Below are 21,864 nucleotides of genomic sequence, written 5' to 3'. Positions count from 1 at the left end.
CAGCAGCAGCAGCAGCTATCTGGGCAGCTAATTGACAGCCGAGAGCAGCAAGCATAAAATCGATGAGCTAATTGTTTAAAAAAGCAACTCTCAACTCGTCTCAAAGTGCAAGCCTTGCCCAGAGAGAACTTATTGCGCAAAAGTTGAAAAGGTTGCGAGCTGCAAAATTGATAATCCCACCCACACAGCCCCACCCCACCCATTCACAAGCGAAACTATATATGAGACTGCGGATAAAGTTTGAGCTGCTGTAGCTACGAGGGCGCGCCTGCTGCGTTATTAAGTGCCTCGAAAACTTGCCAGAGCACACACAAATGATAATTGGGCATTGGAGGCGAAAGCTGCATAATTAACACAAAATAATGATAAAGTTCAAGACGCTGACGCAGCGCAACGATTTCTTATTACTTCGGTACTTGGGCTTGAGCCGCCAGCGAAAAAGCAACAACACCTTGCCACTTGCCACTTGCCACACGCAAAAGTAACTAACGGCCCAGCTTTTGAAACTCCCACTCGCGATTGTCCAGCGGGCAGACGGAGCGCGATTTGAGCCAGCGCGATATGCAATGGAAGTGATAGGCGTGATTGCAAACGCCCCAGGCCACGGTGCAGTCCTCGAACGAGCTCTGATGCGGATCCGCCTGGCACTCAATGCACAAATCCATTATGGAATTGCGGCAAATGGCGCAAGTGTCCACAGCTATGTCTGCATAGCAAACAGACAGGACTTTAATATGCTTGAGCTATAGCCGCAGCAGCAGCAGCAGCAGCTAGACTGAGACTCACCCCAAGCCCACATGGCAACTGCACTCCATTTCTTTACAGTAAACCGCTTCTTGGTGGCACGCTGCGTTTCTCCGCTGCACATGGGCAACTCATCCAGCTCCAAGGCTACTGCACTCTTCAGCGATGGCAGCTGCTCATCTTCAGTTTCTGCTGTGTTGAAGGCAGCAGAGCTTGACTCACTTAGCGGGTCCATTGCAGCAATTTGGTTCAATATAATTATTATTCAAAACATAAACTACTTTAATTGAAGTGTGTATTGTAAATAGTTTTTGAGTAGTGACTGTGAGTTCTAAAGCAGCGACAGCTTGCCAGATAAAAATATATAAATGAAAAACAAATTAAAATTGAGCTATTTCGAAATAAAAAACAAACGCAGCAAATAATTTAAATATTAAAAAAATACATACAAAATGTAAAAAAAATAAATATGAGTAAAATTTGCTATATAAGATTTATTCTAATCTAGTTTTAATGAATCTGCTGCTCCCTTTTATGGAAGATTAGCAATAAGAATTTAAGTCTTAGGTTATACTAATTAAGTACGGAAAATTTATTAATTCTAAGGACTATATTATCGTTGCGCCGTGTTACTGTCGGATCGTTGATATTGATTAGGGCTTAAGCCAGGCGGTTAGGCTTATTTTAAAAACGACATATAATATTATTTAGCTGCATTAAAGTTTAAGTTTATTTTACGCGCTAATTTCTTTAAATAATTATTTAATATTTTATTTGCCATTTGTCTTGCTTGCTTGCAAATCTGTCGTACTAAGCGTTCTCATTACGAGTGCTACATTCGTTGGGCGCTTCCAGTTATTGCTCCATTACGCGACTCTCTCTCTCTCTCAGTGAAGGTCCTGGCAGTGCATTATGCTTATTAGGGCTTGCCATACACTCTTCTATTCCCACGCCTGCTGCAAGTCAAAGCCAACCATGGCATAAACGAACGCATGGCTTGTTGGCCTTCATCACCAGCAGCAGCAGCACCATCAGCAGCTCCAGCTCTGCACCCACTTGCAGTTGCAATTTTTTTTTTGCTCTACGCTCTCTCTTCGCCTTCGCTCGCCAACTGTTTTGCTATGACGCTTGAGTCAACATTAATTTAAATGAGTTGCCACTTAACTTTTAATTAAAAATTCACTTTTTATTTATTTAGTTGGCAGTGGAATGGACGCGCACCCAGCACCCAACCACGCTCCGCTCCTTCCTCCCCCCCGCCATTGCAGCAGCAACAGCGCTATGCACTTATGGCTGCCGCCTGGTCCTGCACTTTGATTTAAAAGCAGCTCCAACTAAAATAAAAATGCTCACAAAAAATAAAACTATAACAAAATAGAAAAAAAAAACGTAAAGCAACAACAACATTCCAAAAATAAAAAGTTGCTTCAGCAGCAGCAGCAGCAGCAGCAACGCGTTCATACAAATTAAAGTTTTGTGTTGTTTTATTCTGCTTGAAATGATGCCAAATGGTTGTATTTAATTTTGTATGCTTTAATTGCCAACTAAATGAATAAACAAGTGCAAATAGTATGTGAGTTCTCGAGCTATGCGAGCCAGCCAACAAACTCGCACAGCATTTTATATTTGAACAAGCGATTAAGCAAAGCGACTATCGCTCGCTCGCTCACTCGCTCGCTCGCTCTCTGTTGAAGTCTTGGGGGCATTCTATCTAAACACCGCATCAGCGATTTGCATAATTAATTTTGCGTATTAATTAAAACGTTGCACTTTATTTTACCGAAACAGTTATTAATGTTATTTTAAATATTACTCGCCAATTAAGGCAAGTTACGACTTTTAATACAAGCAAAAGTGTCGCTTGAGGTGATGGAAACTATTATAAAATTAACATTTAACAGGCAAACAATTGAAATAATAAAAATTAAAGTATGAATATTTAAAAGTAATAATATATACATAGTGCAAACATTTTATATTAAATTTATTCAACAATTGAGCTACAATATTGGTGTAATTAGCAGCAAACAAGTTTTAAATTGATTTAACTAAATAATATATAATTGGAACTTGTTTTAATTTATCAACAACTGAAATACAAGCTTAATTCCAAAAATTGTCTTTTTTAGCAAATTAATAAAATTGATATGCAGCTTAAAGTTTGTGCTCTAACTTTGAATTTAAAATACGCAACACACTTCAAAGCTTAAATCACTTTTACAGCTGCTTAGCTAAACTTTATAATTTGCCTGCTTCGCTGTAGTTCGCTTAGACACAAGCGCGTGCTTAAAGTTAGGCAGAGGGGCACTTAAACTTAAGTTAACTTGTAGCGAAATATTAACTAAATATGTATGAAAGAAATGTATTTGGGCAAAAGAAATGTTTACTTGGCTGCATTTTTGCAACTAGACTACGCTCATGCTTACTTGCTACTGTTATCTATAGATTCATAACTGGAGTTACCTTCATTGAAAATAGTTGCTGGCAGCCCGTAAGCGTTTTCGGCAAACTTTTAAGCAAGTGCAAGTGCTGCTGCCTGGCAATGCAAATTGTGGGCACTTGGACTGCAGCAGCTTTGGCAATTGCAAGTTGGCAAGGCAGCCAAGCAAGCAGCAACTTCGAATTGGCTTCAATTTGTTATAGTAACAGTCAATTGTGGATATATGTGTTAATTTTAGCTGCAAGACATTTTCAATTAATTGCAGTCGATGCTACAGATGCACACACACACACACCAGCTCACACACACGAACACAGAAAGAAAGAAAGCTGAAAAACAAACACTTTTGACATGATTGCGCATTGGGCACGCATATTAAATTGTTTTGTCTGTAGGTTTATTGAACTATTTGGTTTTTGGTTTGTCATGCGTATGCTACGTATAAGCAAAATGCTCAATGGATACGCCCCCCACCCCAGCCCCCAACAGCACAGAATTGCGCTCATGCTGTGCTATTGACTGCACATGGGTCTTGCTGTCTCTTCATTTGATATTGATGTATTTACATCCGTTTGTAATTTCCTACGTGTGCTTGCATATATTTTCTGAAAATTTGCCAATGCTGTAGTCAGTCAACCAGTCACTACACCACACCAGACACACACACAGACACAGCTAGAGACACACCTGGGGGAAATGAAGCATTTAGCTTAGCTCTCAATGCAAGCACACACACATACACATATCCGTGTCTGTATCTTTGACTGCACGTTGTATTGCTTTAATTTCGTCATCATTCGAGCTGTCGCAGCTCAGCTGCATGCAAATTTTCATACACCTGACCTAAAGCAACCCACGTTGGCAACGTAGCTCAGCCAATATTATTGATCAGGCGTCAAAGTTTTGTGTGTATTGAGTGTTGAGCTTGTCGTTGTCATTGCAACTGTTTAAAGATATTAGCATAAGCTGTTGTAAAAAAACTATTTTAAACATAAGTCATAAGCTGCCTCACACTTTATTTAAACTGTTTGTTATTTATGACATCATAAAATTAAATTGGCTATTTGATATTTACTTTGATTTTCCTTTTTTATGAAGAAATACGGCTGTGCTAAATTATGTTTGATTTTATAATTAAAGCTCGGGCCATGTTACAAGCATTGCCCACGCAGCTTCTCCTAATTGACCCTCTGTGCTTTGGCCAAAATGATTTGTTGGCTTTTATTTTGTGTGTGTGTGTGTGTGTGTGCGCCTGTAGGCGAAACATAAGGTTTTATGTAGACATAGTTAGGGGACTTTGGACACTGAGCCTTAAAGCTCGGCGCACTGCCTATAAAATTTAATTGCGAGTCAAACGCAACTAAAAGCAAATAAATTGACACAAGCTCCAGTCAAGACATAAACACACGCATAAGCAGAGCTTCCGTTTGCGCTTGTGCTTTTGCTGCTGCTGCTGCTTTTGCTTTTTCCTTGGCGCCTTATTAATAAAACAAACACAAAGGCGCAAATTATGTATAGAGAAGTTGAGGCAAAAGTATTTTGTATTTTGCCAAGACATTGCCACATAAGCCGCATTTTCAATAACAATGCCGTCAGCAACGCGAATGTGAACGCCAGCGGCAACGGCAACGCGAACCGGCAACTTGTCTAAAGCTTCTTGCTTTCCGCAAGTCTTTGGCTGTGGCAGAACTTTTACCGCGTTGATCACACACACCACCGCCCTCGCTTGAAGTCAGTTTTGCCACTTTGCTTATTTTCTTGCGCATTTTATTTTCATTGAACATTTCATTGACACTTTGACAGCAACATTGACATTTGCGTGACTCGAGTGATTAGAATATGCGCCGCAAAGTGTAGGCAACTTGCCGCTTATTCTAAAGCTACCAAGCGAAACTCAGCGCATAAAATGCTAAGCTTAGTGCTTCAAGCTCTCATTTAATTTTGGCATTGTTTTATTTAACATTCTCCCTCTCTTTCTCTTGCGCTGCTGCAGCTGAAAGACAAAGCGTCGTGTATTTAAAGAATTGTATGCCAGCGCTGAAATGTACGCTACAAAATTTTTAGTAGCACTTGTTTAGCTTCAGTTCCCCATTTCGCCTTCTGCACAAATTTATTTGCAATGAGAGCTTGTCTATGTGAGTGTGTGTGTGTGTTTGTGCAGCTGTTCAGCTCGCTACATGCTCGTTGCCCTGAAATTTATTTGGCTTGTTATGCGACTCAATTGCTTGTCGCCTGGATAATGCAGGCGTATCGCTTACGTTTCTCCTTCAGACAAACACTCACACACAACAAACGAAGCAGCGAGACAAACGAGTTGTGCTTAAAGCGCTTGATGTGACCATTTTCAAAGTTAACTTTCACCCACACACACACACACACACTGAGACAATTTAAAAGATTTAGTATTTTATTGTTTATTAGTTTCAGCTGCTTGCTGCTGCTGCAAGTTTGGCTTAAGCTCTGCTTTTTTTATGGTTGTCCTTGTTGATTATGCTGCTTGGCTAAAGTTTTTGCATTTGTTGCACTTTATGCGCTTACTTCTATATATATATATATATTTTTTTTTTAGTTTTTTTTATTCATTTGCTACAAAGTTTTGTTAAGCCAACTTTTGCACTTTAGCTAAAGCGCAACTCTCGGACGTCTGTCAGAGAGAGAGAGAGAGAGAGAGTTGTACAACAATAACAATAACAGGGCACAGCACAAAAAGCAAGTAAAACCAGGCACAAATAATAAAGCAGATTTACCTTAAATGATTCAATTTGCCATACAACATAGACGGAATTGAATTAGCCATAATTGAATTGAACGCTGTCGCAAGCGATAAACAGCCAACCAGCAAAAGCAAATAGCTCAGTAGCCAACTGTAAATAATTGAATAAAACGCAATAAATTAAATAATATACAGTATTCTTTACACAACAGAAACAAATAAAGCAAAACTAGTGCGGATGGCAGTTCTAAGCGACTGTTCGATGTGCTACAACAATTGAAACAAATTGGGAAAAATTAAAGTAATAATTGTAGCTACTAAATAAATAATAAGCAAGTTGAACTTTTAAAAAATTAAATTAAATATTTCTAAATTTTATTGTGGTCATAATTGATATACAAGTCAAATTTCAATATTATTAATAGTATTATATAATGATTGAACTATGCTAAAATTAAAAAATGTTTTTATTTCTAAGCTATTAAAAAAATATGTATAAATGCTTAAAAAATAAGCAAACTATTGCTTTAATCTTGAAATATTTTAATGGAAGGCATAAAGTGAGAAAATAATTAGATATACAACAAAAGTTTGATTAAATATTTTTTTTATTTACAAGAATAATTATTATACAAGCTAGTATAATAACTAATGATGGTGAGTCCTAGCTTCTAAGACCATCGACTGATTATATACTTTTAATAATTTGTATTAAAATCGTTTAATCGAAGCCTTACTTTGAGCTATGCCCTGCCAAATATAAAAATTCAAAGTGTATGCAATGCTTTATATAATGTTAGCTTGTTGTTTGGCTGCCCGACTGACTGACTGGGTGTCTATTTTGCATTTTTTTGTCGAAGGCCAACGGCATACGGCATGGCTTCATATAATTGAACAAGTGAGCACTTTATTAAAATGTCACTCAACGTGTTTAGTTGAGCAATGTGTGGGCTCGATGACGTGGCCTGTGTAAATTTCATTATCGTTGTGTCAGACATTTTGACAGCTGGGTTTCGCCTACATTTAACAGACTGCATTTTATGGTATGCATTTTTAATAATTTGTTACAACAAAACCAAAAAACAAAAAAAACTAAAAAGCACAAAACATCAGCAATATATGGGTTAACTGCAAAAACTGCAGACACTACACAACGCCACACCACTTGTCTACACTTTACACAAGTCTAAGCACACACACACACACACAGAGAGAGACCAGGCTCGTATATCATTTTGGGGCATAGCCTCAACTGTTGCCGGTTGCTTGGGCTAACAAGAAGCATAACAACAGCAACAGCAAACGCTGGCGGTAGAAAAAAAGTTTTGAAATGAAAAAGCAGTCAGCATATGAAATGAGTTTATTACTCAAAATTGTGTATCACACACACACATGTGAACAGCGTTGAGGAAACTGTGACTCGCTTTAAGTGGCATGCAACGTCGGGCAGCGGCAGCGGCAGCGGTAGCGGCAACGGATGACGTCCTAGTTGCGTTGCCTTGCCTTCGGTTACGTTGCTTGGTTTCGTTGGTTTGCCTTCCGCTTGATGCCGTGAGCGCAGCCAAAAATACTTGCATTTATTTATAAATATTTAAAATATACAAAACACACACCAAGCTTAATCAAATTGTGTGCAATCGTATGTGTGTGTGTGTGGCACATATATTTGCAAAATGGCGGAAACACTTATGCAACGTCATCATGCAAAGGAAATGCGCCAGCATGTCAATGTGTTAATAGAGCGCAACGAGCGCTGCAAACGACGAACGCAACGGATACGAATTTGACTGTCTAAAGCGGAAATTGGCTTAGATAGAGATATTGGCTAAATGCATTTAGCATTGGCGCATGCAGTTTGTCAAGCAGCTCATAAAAGTTGCTTTATATATTTGAGCTGCGCTGCTTTTGAGCTGATGCAAGGCTCAAGTGCAAAATCGAATTTCAAGCTCATAGCTAAAGGCATTTCGTCTAAGCAGGTCTCAGCCTGCAGCTATTAGCAACACTCTGGCTTGGCTCTGTGTTGCTGGCGATAAGCGCTGCCAACATGCGTGCCAAACACACGCCAAATGTTAGTACAAAGTGCAAAAAAGGTAATATGAAAAAAAAGAACCATGTAACTCACACACACACACACGCATACACGTGTGTGTGCTTTGAGCATAGACAGCGGGTTAAGAGAACAGACTGTGCACCTTTGCCATTAACCCGACTGGCTGCCAGCTCGACTTTTTGCCTGCCTGCCTGCCTGCCAGCCAGCCCAGTCAGCTTCTTTGCTATTAGTTTTCACCACTTTAGTGCTGCCTGTTGTTGCTTTTATGCTTTTTTTTTTGCCAGCTGCTTCACTTGTTGTTTTTGTTGTTTAAGTGCAACATGAATTGTGCATACCAAGCAGCCTGGCCTAACGCTCTCTCCCTCATGCTCTCATCTGCATGCAGCTGCCGCTGCGGTAGCTGCCACATTTTCTTGCCACACACACACACACACACACAAACACACATTCTCTATTACCTAGTCTGCGTAGTACTCGCTGTTCTTGTTTTTGTAGCTGTCGTTAGTGCTGGCCACAAACTAATACACTGACACTGTTGTGTGTGTGTGTTAGTCTTGTTTGGGCTGGTACTAAGATATATGGCAGCTGCCAAAAGATGCAAAACATGACTTTTCTATATGCGAGAGCTGGTTGAAAACATGTCCCCCTACTATGTATGTGGTCGCCTTATCTACCTACAAACACATGTGTGTAGCTAAGAGCTCTACTAAATATAGAGAAAATAAAAGATTTTTAGGCAATAGCAAACTGACAATTATATAAAAGCTTTTATATATTTAGTCTAGGGTTAAGCGCTTTATTTAATTAAATTTGCCTTTTTTATATTTGAAATAAAATAAAATAAACCATCTCTAGATTGCTTATCGCATCTTATTTGTTTGTTATAGTAATGTGGGATTTTCTTACTATAATTATTTATTTATTGTTTTTTGAATATAATTTATAATATTAAACTTACTTTGCTGGTTGTGTTAGCTTCAACTCAAAACTTTTTTTCTCGATACTTTTACACGCACTTTACTCTATGCTTCAACTCTTTGACACTTTTGTATGACACTCTATTCTTCAACTGTATCGACTGAACCCTTCTACACTTCCCTTCTCTTTTCCCTACGCGCAATGTCATTCTATCCTACAGTAATACAATTATGATTTTAATTTTAAAAGCTAACCTTTATTACTATTTCCAATACTTAAGCTAAAGCGCTGAAGAATAAGTCTATATATTTCTCTATACTGCAGCTTACATTTTCTATGCTTGCAAGCTAATCAAAATATCAATTTAAAACTCTTCAATTCTATTTATTTAATTAACAACCAACTGCTTTAGCTTACATTCATTACAACAAGCGAAGCCGCTAAATTAACCGACGACATTTGCTGCATATTTTTGAGCGTATTTTTGCTTGGCCGCGTCATAGCTTCTATATGGCGTATACGCCTAGTTAAACGATTAAGCTCCTGCCGCAGTTTGTCCACAGATTTGCGCTTCAGCACCAACGCATCCTCTGTCGCATCGTAGTCCAGCATTAGTTCCGGAAAATGCTTTAGGCTGCCAGAGTTTTTGGCTCTGTAGAAATCGTGCATGAATTTCACATGTTTCAGTTTGCCCTTGTAGATGAGTTCGCGATAGTGACGCTTCCAGCTTTCAAGCAGTTTCAGCTTGTGCTGCATGCGTTTCCAGGTGCGTACGCACATTTGCTCTTTGCACTTCAGATGCGCCAGCGCATGTACTTCAAAATTAATTTTCGCATTCAGGCGATTCAAGTCATTTTTGCGATCTATCAAATATGTGAGCAATGAGTGCGTGTTTTTAAATATTACACATACGCACCATTAATTTTTTCTGCCAGTGCTTGCGTATCACTTTGCTTGGCCATATACTCGCGCATGGTCAGACCATGACCTAGATCCTCAAGCAATTCAGATCTCTAAAATGTTAAATGGTAAACGAATTGGTATAAAAGTTTATGATTGATTTATTCAAAATTGTTGCTGCACAAAATTAAGAAACGCAAAAGCTTTAGTCAATATTAAAAATAGCATAATATGTAAGCTTGAGAATTCTTTAATTTCAGAAAAAGATACCAATTAATATGTATCCACATTAATAGATATTATTATATAATGCTCACTTTAAATAAATTTTGAATTAATTATATTTATTTCTTTATAGGCAGAGCTAAGACTCTGACTCAACTGTATACCAGGGTAAGTGAAAGTTATATATTCGCATTGCAAGAAATAACTGATCTATCAATTTGAAATACTCACCCTATGAATATCGGCCAATCGATGCTGCGTATTGATCAGAATCAAACGCAATGCGGATAGATCACTGCGAAAGCTGTTCATGTGACGCAGCGTATTTTCGACCGTTAGCTTAAGATGCTCGTAGCTATCGTCAAAGAGCAGAGTCTGCCGCACCACTTGCTCAAAGTCAAAGATGCGCTGCTCGTCCACGAGACGCGCCTGTTCGGCCTGTTCACGCAGCTTACTGCTGATCTGCTGGCTATTCCGATTCGTGTGCAGTTGTCGCTTTAGCTTGTGATCAAGGTCAACTGTGCCAGCCAAGAAGCGCTGGTAGGTGAGCCAATCGAATTGCTTGGATTTCTTGATAAACACAAAACGCTTTTTGCGATGCATATAGTCGGTAACAAGCAGCTCGAGACGCTGCTTCTTGAAACTGCTTCATCTTTATACCAATTCAATAAGTTCCGACAGCTTGCTCCAGAGCTTCTCCTTGTCCAGCAGTCGCTTCAACTTGAGATCATGCTGCTCCGACCGCTTCACTGCCCAGTTAATGAGCTCAGCCAGCACATTCTCGCAGACAGTTTCAATCAGGCGCAGCTTGGACTCTGTTAGCGGCACTTCAACAGCTTCCCACGTGCGTGTGCCTTCCTCACGCAGCGACATCAGCGCGTCCTGCGTAAAACTTTCAGCGTCAACAACGATGATGCGCGGCGCAAATAACTCATCGTCGCTTTGTATTAAACCTGTGAGCGAGATAAGCGAATGCTCTGTAGACAAGCTCTCCTTTGTGCTTGCAAGCGCTGCACCTTCCTCCATGTTGTCCATGGTCGGTTCATCGTCAACGTCTGACACAACCTTTTCCGGCTGCGATTTCCAGCTGGCAAAACTTTCAATTGTTGTCACCGAGGTTTGCACTGCGGGCACAAATTTGCCCTGATCATCACCCAGCTCAGTTTCTTCAGCGGATTCCAGCCGCTCGTACTTATCCCACTCCTCTTCGGTTAGGTGCTCTATGTTGGGTAAGTCCATTAAACGCTTAAGCGCAACAAAACGCTGCGACAACGTTTCAACCACAACTTCTACGCTGCTCTCAGAGTCTGAGTGCTGAGCTTCAGTTTGCTCATCCTTCAGCTCATCATAGCCCCAAAAATTATCGGTCAGCACACTCAGATCTGTTACAATGGGTATGAATTTTGGTTTCTCTTTCAATTTGTCGACTATTTGTTTTTTAAGCACATGCACCCCACTTAGTTGGCCTTTAAAGGTCTTGGCCTTTTTCTTTATTGAGTTGCGCGATGTTTTTGACTGCAGACTGGTCTTGGAGTGAGGTTTCGAAGACAGTTGCATGCCAATGCGCGGACTGAAGCTTAAAGTTGGACTTAGCGTTTGGTTTTTGGCTGCGTCTTTAGCTTTCTTAAGCGATGTTTTGGACTTTTTGGCTGAACTGCTGCTCAGCTGAGAGTCTGGACTAACAGCAGTTTTTGATTTCGTTTCGGCTTTTGCTGTTGTCTTCGCCGGCGCTTGGCTCAGCTTCGATACTTTGGTGTCCTTGGACTCTATAGCGGTGACTGAAATTGCTGGTGAATTCAGTTCAGTTATCAGACGTGATTCTGCACTGCTGGAAGCTTCCAGTTCAAGCAAGGCATGTGTGGATTCACTCTCAAACGGCGTTTCAGGCTTTTCATGCTCCCCCGTTGTAGCTTCAATTGTCGGCGCTGCATCTTGCTCAGCAGTTACTTCAATTGTTGGCACTTTCTGCTTGGGCAAGGCTTCTTGCTCTGCTTCAGTTGTTGGCAATTGTTGTTCCTCGCTCATTTTGCAGCGCTATAAAATATAAAGAAACAAACAAACAAGTAAACTTTACAACAATAGAAATAGAATTTGTTTCAAAGCAAACAAACGTAACTTTGAAAAAGAAATGAAACAGTTAACAAATGACAGCCTTTGATAATAATATTCAGTTTAAATTAAATATTAGTTTAACTCAATTCTATTATAATTTATATATAGCACATATTATGTCATATCATTTGTTGAAATCTTGCAGTTGTGACAAATGCGTGCCACATTTTTGGCACAAGCCAAACAGACAAACAAACCCACTTACAAGCGCTATCCCTTGCTGCCTGCCCAGCGACCACAATGGCTTTACTTCCTTTTCTTCCTCTGCTGCTTCGCTCGATGTGGCAAGCGAACTGAGTCGATGTCCCTGCTGGGCTGCCTTGCCTGTTGTTTGTTAATATCATCACTCATGTATGCCGCATACTAAAGAGAATTTATCATGTCTGCTGCTGCTGCTGCAGCTTGGCCAAAAAAAAAGCAGCAAGCAAGCTGAAGGCGGTTTGTAGGGTTTTTGGCCATTGTCGCTCAAGTGTTATGCCAGGCGTTGGCTGCTGCTTCTTATGCTCAAGCTCATGGCTGGCGCCTGTGGCTCTGCAGTTTTTGTTAGCGTCGTCTCACCTGCTGCTGCTGCTGCTGCTGCTGCTGCTGCTGCTGCCGCTGCTGTTGCCGCTGTTGCATATTCGCAAATTCGTTTACGTTCATGTTGCCCCCATCTCTGCTAAGTAGATTTTGGGCTACCTGCATGCAGTCAGCTCGTTTCAGCTGCATGGGGAATTTGCTGCTGCGCAATTTCTACTTCTTCTTTTTATTGCTTCTTTGTGTGCTTTTTTTATTTTGCTGCTGCTGCTGAGCGGATTTTGGCAAATTGCCTAAAACTTTCTTTTATATTTGATGTAATGAATTCCTGACGTGCTGAGCAATGTTTTCACTAATGCAGACTATGCCTGTTTATCGAGCCCGTAGCTCTAATGTCTGCAAAACGAGCGAAAAAAAAGAAATAATAGTAAGCACACATGTTTGCCAAAGCAACAGCCACACATTGCGTATACGTAACAAGTAACAGATAGACTTACGTGTGTGTGTGTGTGTGTGTGTGTGAGTTCCGTTTCCGCAATTAAAATGTTGATTACATGAAGTACGACTGCCGCTTGTTTGTTTGTCGCCGCTGCTGCTGCTGCTGCTGCTGTGGGCGCTACAAAAGGAAAACGGAAATTATGTATATGCGGGCGTTAGCAACAGCAACAACAACAAGAACAACAACAGTTAGAGTAAGTAAAACATAGCTAGAACAATTGGCGCATAAATTTGAACCATTTGCCGAAGCGATAAGCGCATTTGCGCGCTACGCTTTTAATGACATCCTAAACAAGTCCAGCCCTGGCTGCTGCCAGGCATACAGACTATACGCAATTAAATGGGCAATGAGACAAGAGCGATAAATGTAAAGCACAAAGAAGAGCAGCGCTAAAAAAAACAAAAAATCCTTTTGTGATATATATTAAATAAAATATATTCATATTGCGTTCAGTATTTACACAGGACTCGTTTTAGAAGGTCATGGGTCATGGCAGAGCGTAGGCGACAAATATTCGGCGTCGCGTCGCAAGCACCTTAATTAAATCAATCATACGCCCTGTAGTGCCAACAAAGCGCACAACCAACCAACACAGCAACAACAACAACTCGTCCCTCTACACAAAAGTAACGGCAACGCCCTCTCAGACACCTGCAGACGCTCACGCGTTAGCGCTTAGCATAAATGAATATTTATAATTCACTGTCTTGGCAACTTCGGTCTCTCTCTTCGTTTCGCCTCAACTTTCGGTAAAGATCCGCAAAGTGCTTTCGAGAGTGCGCAAAAATTTTTTATGAATATTTATTTGCTTTTGAAATCGAAGTTATGTTTGTTGTTCAACTGACCCCACTGCCGCCGCCCCCCCCTGCACCAGTTTGGGCATCAAAGTTTTCACCTGAACTGAAGGTGCGTAAGACAATTTAATTTATTTGACGCATTAAAGCAAATATATTAACGCTATAAATCAATAAAAATCATGCCGCTGTGCCAGCAACAGCAACAAAAGCACTGCAAACTTTCTTTTTGAATTATTCTATTTTTATTTAAGTGCGCAAAAAGTTGGTTGCTTTTGTTTCCATTTTTTTTTTTTTTTGTCTAGGCAGCATCAAACATCTCTATAATTTATGTGCACATTTACACATTTTGCCCCTTTGCTCAACTGACTGTCTGCCCCACCCACCCACGCTCAGTCTGCCCCCAAACGAACCGCTTCATAGTGTTGTAAGTATGTGTGTAGCATTTTTTATGACAGCTGCTAAAGTTATGACAGTCCAAGTTTTATTTACGCTGCGAGTCTTGTGGGCATTGCACTTAATATTTTTGCACATCTGCTTAAGATTTGGACATATGTATGCGTAAAAGTTTTTAAATTTGAATGTTCTCCTGGCTGTCTTGACAATATAAAAATAAAAATAAACCGTTTTACAGTTGAGTTGAAAATATAAATATAAATATATACAACATGCTAATTTAAAGTTGGGGGCAATCAAAGGAAAAGAATTCATATACATATATTTTTTTTTTAAATATTTTATTGTTCTGTGAATAAAAATAAGCTAGAGAATGAGAAGCTGCTGTAAAACATAAAAATTACAAAGAAATTATTTTATTCGAAATAGAAGAAAGACAAACGATTGTCATAATTAAATTGTAGTTAAATTAAACTCAGCTGCTCTCAATAAATCTTCAATTTTCAAATTGACCTCAAATCAACTTCTATCTGTTTTTAGGTCACACTGATTCTCCCTTTGTGGTTAATGCATATATATTCTCACACTTGTTTATAATTGTTAATATTGCCTTGCTGTGTTTTTCACAATTTGGTATGACATTTATCAACTAGAAATTTCTGTGGCATTTGTGCTAAATTCAAAAAATGTTTCAATCAACTGTTACTTTAATCAATTTCGTTATTGCTGCAAAATTTTCTAATTTAAACTTGCATTCTAAGTTTGCCCAACCGCAAATTGTCTGCAACATTATCCTTGTAGAGTCACACACACACAACACACACACACGCACACACACACAGCTGTTCATTTGTATAGTCTGTGACCCTTTATGGCTTTATGCTCGACTCTGAAGTGCTGCCCACGCTATCAATGGTGCTACTCTCTATGCGCTGGACTTCCACTTGAAGTCACTGGCTAGCAAAAATGAAGTTAAATGCCATTGACCCACAATTGTAGTTGCAAGCATCCTTGCCCAGGATACGGCAGCAGCAGCAGCAGTAGCAATGGTCAGGAGCTTGCTCGGTTTCTTTTCCTATGCATTGTGCCTTTTGCCTAGCTGGCTAACCAATTTGCATATGTATGACTGAGCTAAGGGTGTCCTTTTGCTCCTTTGACTGCAAGCCAAACACCTTTTTGCCGTTGTCGTTGCCCGACGACGACGACGACAATTTAAAATGCAAACAGCGTAAATTTAAGCAAAGTTTCAATTAATCATTGCCATAATAATATTTAATTATTGCAGTTATTTTAAATTGTCATATTGTTGGCCAAACAAAAGTCAGACAGCAGTCGGCAGCAGTCAGCGCTGCATGCAGCCCATAGATAAATTCATACATCATTATATTTAAAGCCCTGCAAATGCAAATAAAAATGCAGGCAGTTGTTATTGTTGTTGGCTTTTGGTTTGGTTTGTTGGTTCATTAAATATGGCGATAAATTTGTGAAGCATTCATTTTTTATTATTATTATTGTTGCTGTTGTTGTTGGCGCGCCCATTGACAATTGAAATAATATTTTACTTGTTGGCAAAGCCACTTAATAGCGCTTAATTGTTCATAAGTAAGCAAGTGCTGTAGCCAAAACTTATTAACGCATAATTAAGTGCAGCTTAATGGCTTGAAAGGGCGTCAAAAAATTAATAAAAACGTAATTGTGCAATAAACAATAATGTAAGTGTTGTAATTACTTAAAAGTTGTTGAAATTGCAAACAAAAATTGCAATAACCAGTATTTTGGTACTTTTGACCAGGGCTGGCAAACGAAATGAATGAGAACTGAAACGTTGCGCGCTAAAGAGCGTAAGAGAGCCGCTGGCTAAAGCTCTCAGCGCTCAGCATGCGCTTTGACTGCTGCTGTTGCCTTTAGTTCCACTCTCGGCCGCCAGGTTGCGTGCCAGGCTGCGCTGCTTTAGAAGTTGAAAATTTTTTTTAGTTATGATTTGCACTGCCAAGCGTATGCACGTCGTTTTTTGTATCGCGCGCGTTCGCGTTCAATGTAAAATTGCTTACAGCACAAACTGAAGCAAAACCCGAAACCAAAAACTCAACGACACACACACCAATAAACCAACACACACACACACACACGCGCATATGTGTGCTATATAAAAAACTGGCGTACAAGTGTCGTGTGCAAGCACTAAAAGTTATTTCGTGTTAAAAGTACAAAAAAAAAATTACAACAAAGTGCAAGAAGTTTCGCTGCTTCGCATAAAAATGTAAAAATATATAATTTAAAAATACACTTTTTTTAAAAATAAATTTGCGTGCCACAAACAATTGTCAAACATTTTTGCTATTCTTGTTGTTGTTGTTGTTATTGCGCGTTGTGCCCGAAAGTTTAGTTAAACACTAACTGCGGTTGCGGTTAATTAAAATGAAAGCTAATAAATGCCTAAACAAAAAGCGCACCATTTATTTATATATATATATATTCTTTTATTTAGTGCCATTTAGGCTTATTATAATTTTAATTATTTTTACTGTTGGCTACGTCAAATGTTTGCCTCCTGTTTTTTATAATTTTTGTTTTCTATTTTTGCACCCTAACCTAATTTAAGCTAATTAAGTTTCCCAGCTCAGGAGCTGCCCCTCGCTTCTTTTTTTGCCGGTCGCGTGCTCTTCATAAATATTTGTGCTGCATATTTTTTGAACGCGCGCGCTTTTTATTTCTATTTTTTTTTTGGAACACAATGACAACGCATAATAATTTTTTGTATTGTGCCTCTTGTTGTTGTAATAATAACGGCAATTGTCTGTGGCCCTTGTCGTTGCTTTAGTTATTGTTGTTCCCCCAGCTACTGTTGTTGTTGTTGCTTTATTATCTCTGCTTAACTTGTTAGCTGTCGTTTTGTTTGTCCATTGTTGTTCGAACAAATTGACAACAACAAAAACACAAAAAATACACACAAAATTGTTTGTGCATGTTTTTTAACTTGATTCTTGTGCTTGTTGTTCTTGTGTTTTTCTTTTTTCGACAAGATTTATATTTACACATTTGTTTATGTCATGCCAGCGCCAATGCTTTTTAATAGTGCGCTTATTGCAATTGATTAACGCCGATATACAATATCGAGCGGCTTAAAAAAATTACAAAATATGATATTAAAATATAATATAAAAAAAACTGTATTTGCCTTTGAACAATTTTCATTCCAACTTAGCTGGAAATATTAATAAAAATAATGCCTTTGACATATAATTGGTTTCATTGGAATTTTGCAGATATGCTCAGCGCTGTTTTATAATCAAAAAAAATGTCATTATGATTAAGATTGGTTAACTGGCACACCAAAAATAAAAATATTTATTTAATTTTCGCTCACAAGAAATGTTAAAGGGAAAAAGCAAAGTCTCATAATTTTTAGAATCTCATGTAGATCAAGTAGATTAAACGTGAATAAATTATTTTATTTAGCTGCATACACTATAAATAAATAGTGAAAATAATAATATGAAATATTAAAGTGTGCAGCTAAAGTTGAAAAAATATAAACACAAGCATACTGAGAATAATATTTTTAAAAATAGTTTTAGAACTTTAAGCAGTCAATAAATAATATTATTTAAATATTAGTTATCAGTTACTTTATGCTCAGACCAACAATTAGAAATAAAAGTAATATAATTTTTGAAAATTCTTGTCGCTCTTTAAGCTAAATACGCTTATTTATAAACAAATTGACAGCAATGTGTCAACTCTGGCTCGAAATTAAGGCAGACAAACAGTTTGCCGCTAATCAGATTCGATGGCCACCAGAGATCGAAGCGCATCGAAGCGTGTGGCATGATTATTATAACATCGAATCGAATCGAATTGAATCGAATCAACTGCGACAACTGCCAGTTGCAGTCTGTGGACTGTAGCAATTGCCAGCCTTGTAAACTATTTGCACAGTTAGCAGTAAATCAAATGGTAACAACAACAGAGCAAAAGCCATAGCGAGTGCGTGGGCTGTGAGGGCTGAGGGGGGTGTAGTAAGCTCGTTGAGGCTTTTGAATTTATGTTGCAAGGCGTCTCAAAAGTGTGCGCTGCGCCAAAGTTGCTGCCGCTGCTGCTGCTGCTGCTGGTGTTGCCCGTAATTAATCTTTGCCCAAAATGCTAGACAATTTATGTCTTTAACTTGGCCTACAAAGTGTGCCATTTAATAGTTTGGCGCGTTTGCTTTTTTGTTGCCTGCCCCGATTAAAAGTGATTAATTGCATGACTATTAAAATAACAACAACAACAGCAGCAATAACGAATGAAAGAACTTAATGTCTAAATTAAATAAGTGAATTCAGCTCTGCACACACAGAAATTAATAAACACATCAGTGCGTGGGGGTCTTGTGGCCAGCAATTTAACGCAAAAAGGGCCTTGAACTGAGCTGCCCACAGCGCATAAATAAACAGCAGAAGAAGAATCAGAAGCAGCGCTGCCACTCGTCCAACGCTAAGTGAAAGTGTTTAACTGTCAGAATGTGTGCGCTGGAGCCTTACGCACACGCACACAGGCACAACAACAACAACACACATACACACAAACAAAAGCAGCAGCAGCAGCTGTTGCTGCTGTCGCCGTCGCACCAGCAACATCATCACCACCACCACCGATACAGCAAGCAGCAGCCCGAGCAGCAGCATTGCCAGCAATTCCAACAGCAACAGGCAGCTAAGCCCATTGGGCAGCCCAACAACAAAAGCACAACAACAACAACAACAACAACATCGAGAACAACAACTGCCACAGCACATCTGCAACTTTGGTATATGCTACATGTGATATTAGTGCTAATCGGTGAGTACATGTGCCGCTCTCTCAACTTTATATTTATAATTATTTTAAACGACTTGTCATTAATATTTTTTGATACAAACGCTACAATTCCCCATGAACATAAAAGCCAAACCACTAACCAAATTACAAGCAAATGTTGTTGCTGCTGCTGCAACGAAAAGTTGCCAAATATTTGCGCAAATTGAGATGAAAATGTTTGCTCATCTATGAAATGGGCACATGTGTGTGTGTGGGTGTAAAGGATTGTGTGCAAATACATAATTAATTCGAATTGCGACTGGGAATAAGTCGCTCACTCTATCTCTCTCTGTCTATGTGTGTGTGTGTGTTAAAAGCGGTGTAACTAACAGTTACATAAATGCCAAAGTAAATTTTCAATTAAGCCGCACAGATTATGTAAGCAAAGCTAAAACTTTGTTAAACTTTAAAGCGATTTGAATTATTTATAAGCTGTAAAAGCGTTAAATGCTATAGGTCTTGCTATAAATGTCAGCATATAAAGGATGAACGTCATAAGCCCACAAGATATGAGTAAAAGTAACCCTTTCGTCTAAAATTAACTTTGAGTAAAACCTTCAAAACATGAAAATAAATTAATACAAGTGTCTACACTTAAATTTCATTGACAAAAAAATTCATCAAAAAAAAGATAAAAAATTAGCTTAGGACAACTGCAACTTAATGTTCACTGTAATTTCTATTTTATTTAAATTCGCTAGCTGGCACATTATCAAATTTTAATTCTGAAGATAAGAATAGACCTTGCGCTCTATCAAATGTTTAAATTTATAGTTAATCTACGACATTTGAACCTTTGAAATATAAATAAAATTCTTGATTAAATTAAATTGCTTAGAATTCATAAAAACTATTTGCAACTTTTGCTTAGTAACTATTTTTGTTTTGTATTTATTTAGAAAAGAATCAGCAATAGTGAGGAGCTTAGCACAGAGCTTAGTATGAGAATTTTATTTTGTTTTTCAAACAAAGTGAATCAAATTTATAAAGTTGAGCATAAGTTCAAAGCTAAAATGAAAGCTTATAAAGAACAACTGCCACTAACTATTGATATTTATTTTATTTAAAGTCGTTAGCTGTGAGCTTAAAACAAAACATTGTAGTTCCTAAAGAAAATCACTTATTTATAAAAAATGCTGTGTTTTAGTTGTGTGTGCAAACCACACTTAGTGTTGAGCCCAAGTGGCTTTCAAACTGTCGATACGTCTGCAATTTGTTGACTGTCAGTGCAGACATTTTCATTAGACAGCCAACCCCCGGATGCTGATGCCTGCCTCAATCGATGTACCACTGAAAATCCTTGAAACGCTCTCGCATATAAAAAACAATCAACAAATTGAAAGCAAAGTTCAAAACACACACACACACGCGAGCTATGTGTGTGCGGTAACTAGTACTTGAGTTATATGCTGGGCAAAGTGAAATAGGAAAAGAACAAAACAAATTACGTTACGCACGCTGCATAGAAATTAATAAATTGCCAAAGTGGCGAAACATGACTCAAGCAGCTGTTGAAGAGGCCACAACAGCAAAGGAGAATGAGAGAGAGAATGACACACACACACACACACAGAGACATTTGTAAGCTTAACTTTTTTGTTGTTATTGTGTCACTGGCGAAGCGCAAAAAAGTTAAGTTGACATTTCCGCACACAGCGCAAAGCGAGGCAAAGCCTCAGGCAAAGCTAAAGTGATGAACGTAGAGAGGGGGGGGGGGCAGAGGAAATTGGCACACGCACATATTAAAGTCATTGGTAGAGAAGTGTACGCTTTCATTATTTTTAAATCATATCAGAGAGTAGCAAAGGCAGCCCACAGTATGAGCACGAACGGAAGCGGATATGAAACCAACTGATGCTCATATACGTGCGTCTCTCTGTGTGTGTATGTGTGTGTGTGTGTTTAGCCTTAATACAACGTCTCATTTGCATACATTAAAATGTCACAATTTACATGCCGCTCTGTCTCTCGCCCTAAGCCAAACGGCAGCCTCGCCCGTCAGTTAACGTTAAGAAGCCAGCGCCTGTTACACATAAACTACATTAGCAATTGCCAGTGAGGCAGAGAAGTCAACAGTGTGTGTGTGTGTGTATGTGTGTGTGTGTTTCTGTGTGCGTGTGCGTGCGGCCATGTTCAAATGGCTTAACGCGCAAATCTTTCAACTAAACATTAATCCTAATGGTTTTCAATTTTTATTTCTCTCTCTCTCTCTCTCGCTGACTCGCTGTCTTTGCGGTGGCAAGTCAACTTAGCGCTTTGGGTGCCACGTTGCCTGCTGCTTTGCATGCAAATACGCTCTTTGATATTGGTACGCAATACGCCTGCAGCCTGATTGGCTTTGACAGCTGCGCCTACCCGCAAAACACGCGCCAGCGTAAGCAGCAGGATTAGGTCCAAGCCAGACTGACTTAAATATGAATTCCTGCTAAATAAAATGTGCCACAGTCTCATTAGGCAGCGTAAATTAATCAGACGTCTGTGCCAAAAACAAAAAAAAAAAAAACAACAACAGCGCGTTATATTAAAATAAGAATGCTAAAGGCCGCTGCCCTTGACTTAGTTCGTTTGAGTCTGAGGCTGCTGCTCAGCTGTGCGCATCGTTGAACTAATTCAAGCTGTCTCCAGCAGCTTAGTTTCAATGTAAAGTTTAAAGCAAGACCTGGGCATGCTCTTTAGAAATTCCTGGAAATTAGAAAATGACTTACAAAGCAATGAAAA

The 21,864-nt window shown here is 39.0% G+C and overlaps 3 protein-coding genes across 4 annotated transcripts in view; 1 reads left to right on the top strand and 2 right to left on the bottom strand.

The window, feature by feature from the left end:
• Positions 1–214: 214 nt before the first annotated feature.
• Positions 215–1,053, bottom strand: LOC108596127 (RING-box protein 1). Of its 2 annotated transcripts, none has more exons than XM_017981603.2 (2): positions 787–1,053; positions 215–727 (listed from the first exon to the last, which is right to left on the bottom strand). In XM_017981603.2, exons 1-2 carry the CDS (start codon positions 977–979, stop codon positions 486–488), a joined length of 435 nt encoding a protein of 144 aa, XP_017837092.2. In that variant the 5' UTR covers positions 980–1,053; the 3' UTR covers positions 215–485. The 2 variants fall into 2 exon arrangements, with proteins under 2 accessions (XP_017837092.2, XP_017837084.1); XM_017981595.2 differs by having other exon boundaries at positions 219–706; positions 787–1,048.
• An 8,188-nt stretch (positions 1,054–9,241) lies between these two features.
• Positions 9,242–12,109, bottom strand: LOC108607723 (CG31784). The gene is given in 3 exon segments (XM_017998744.2): positions 9,242–9,728; positions 9,782–9,878; positions 10,222–12,109. Coding segments are annotated over 3 exon segments (2,346 nt in total). The 5' UTR covers positions 12,016–12,109; the 3' UTR covers positions 9,242–9,273.
• Positions 12,110–19,024: 6,915 nt separating this feature from the next.
• The window catches only part of LOC108607726 (maker581), a 31,723-nt gene continuing 28,883 nt past the window's right edge, over positions 19,025–21,864 (top strand). The window contains exon 1 of the mRNA XM_033294887.1: positions 19,025–19,128. The gene's annotated coding sequence lies outside the window, so the exon portion shown is untranslated. The remainder of the gene's footprint in view (positions 19,129–21,864) is intronic.

This window comes from Drosophila busckii, chromosome 2L (assembly GCF_011750605.1).
Source record: "Drosophila busckii strain San Diego stock center, stock number 13000-0081.31 chromosome 2L, ASM1175060v1, whole genome shotgun sequence".
Taxonomy (NCBI): Eukaryota; Metazoa; Arthropoda; class Insecta; order Diptera; family Drosophilidae; genus Drosophila; species Drosophila busckii.
Note: the sequence above shows the minus strand (reverse complement) of the source record. Positions and strands in the feature narration are given on the sequence as shown.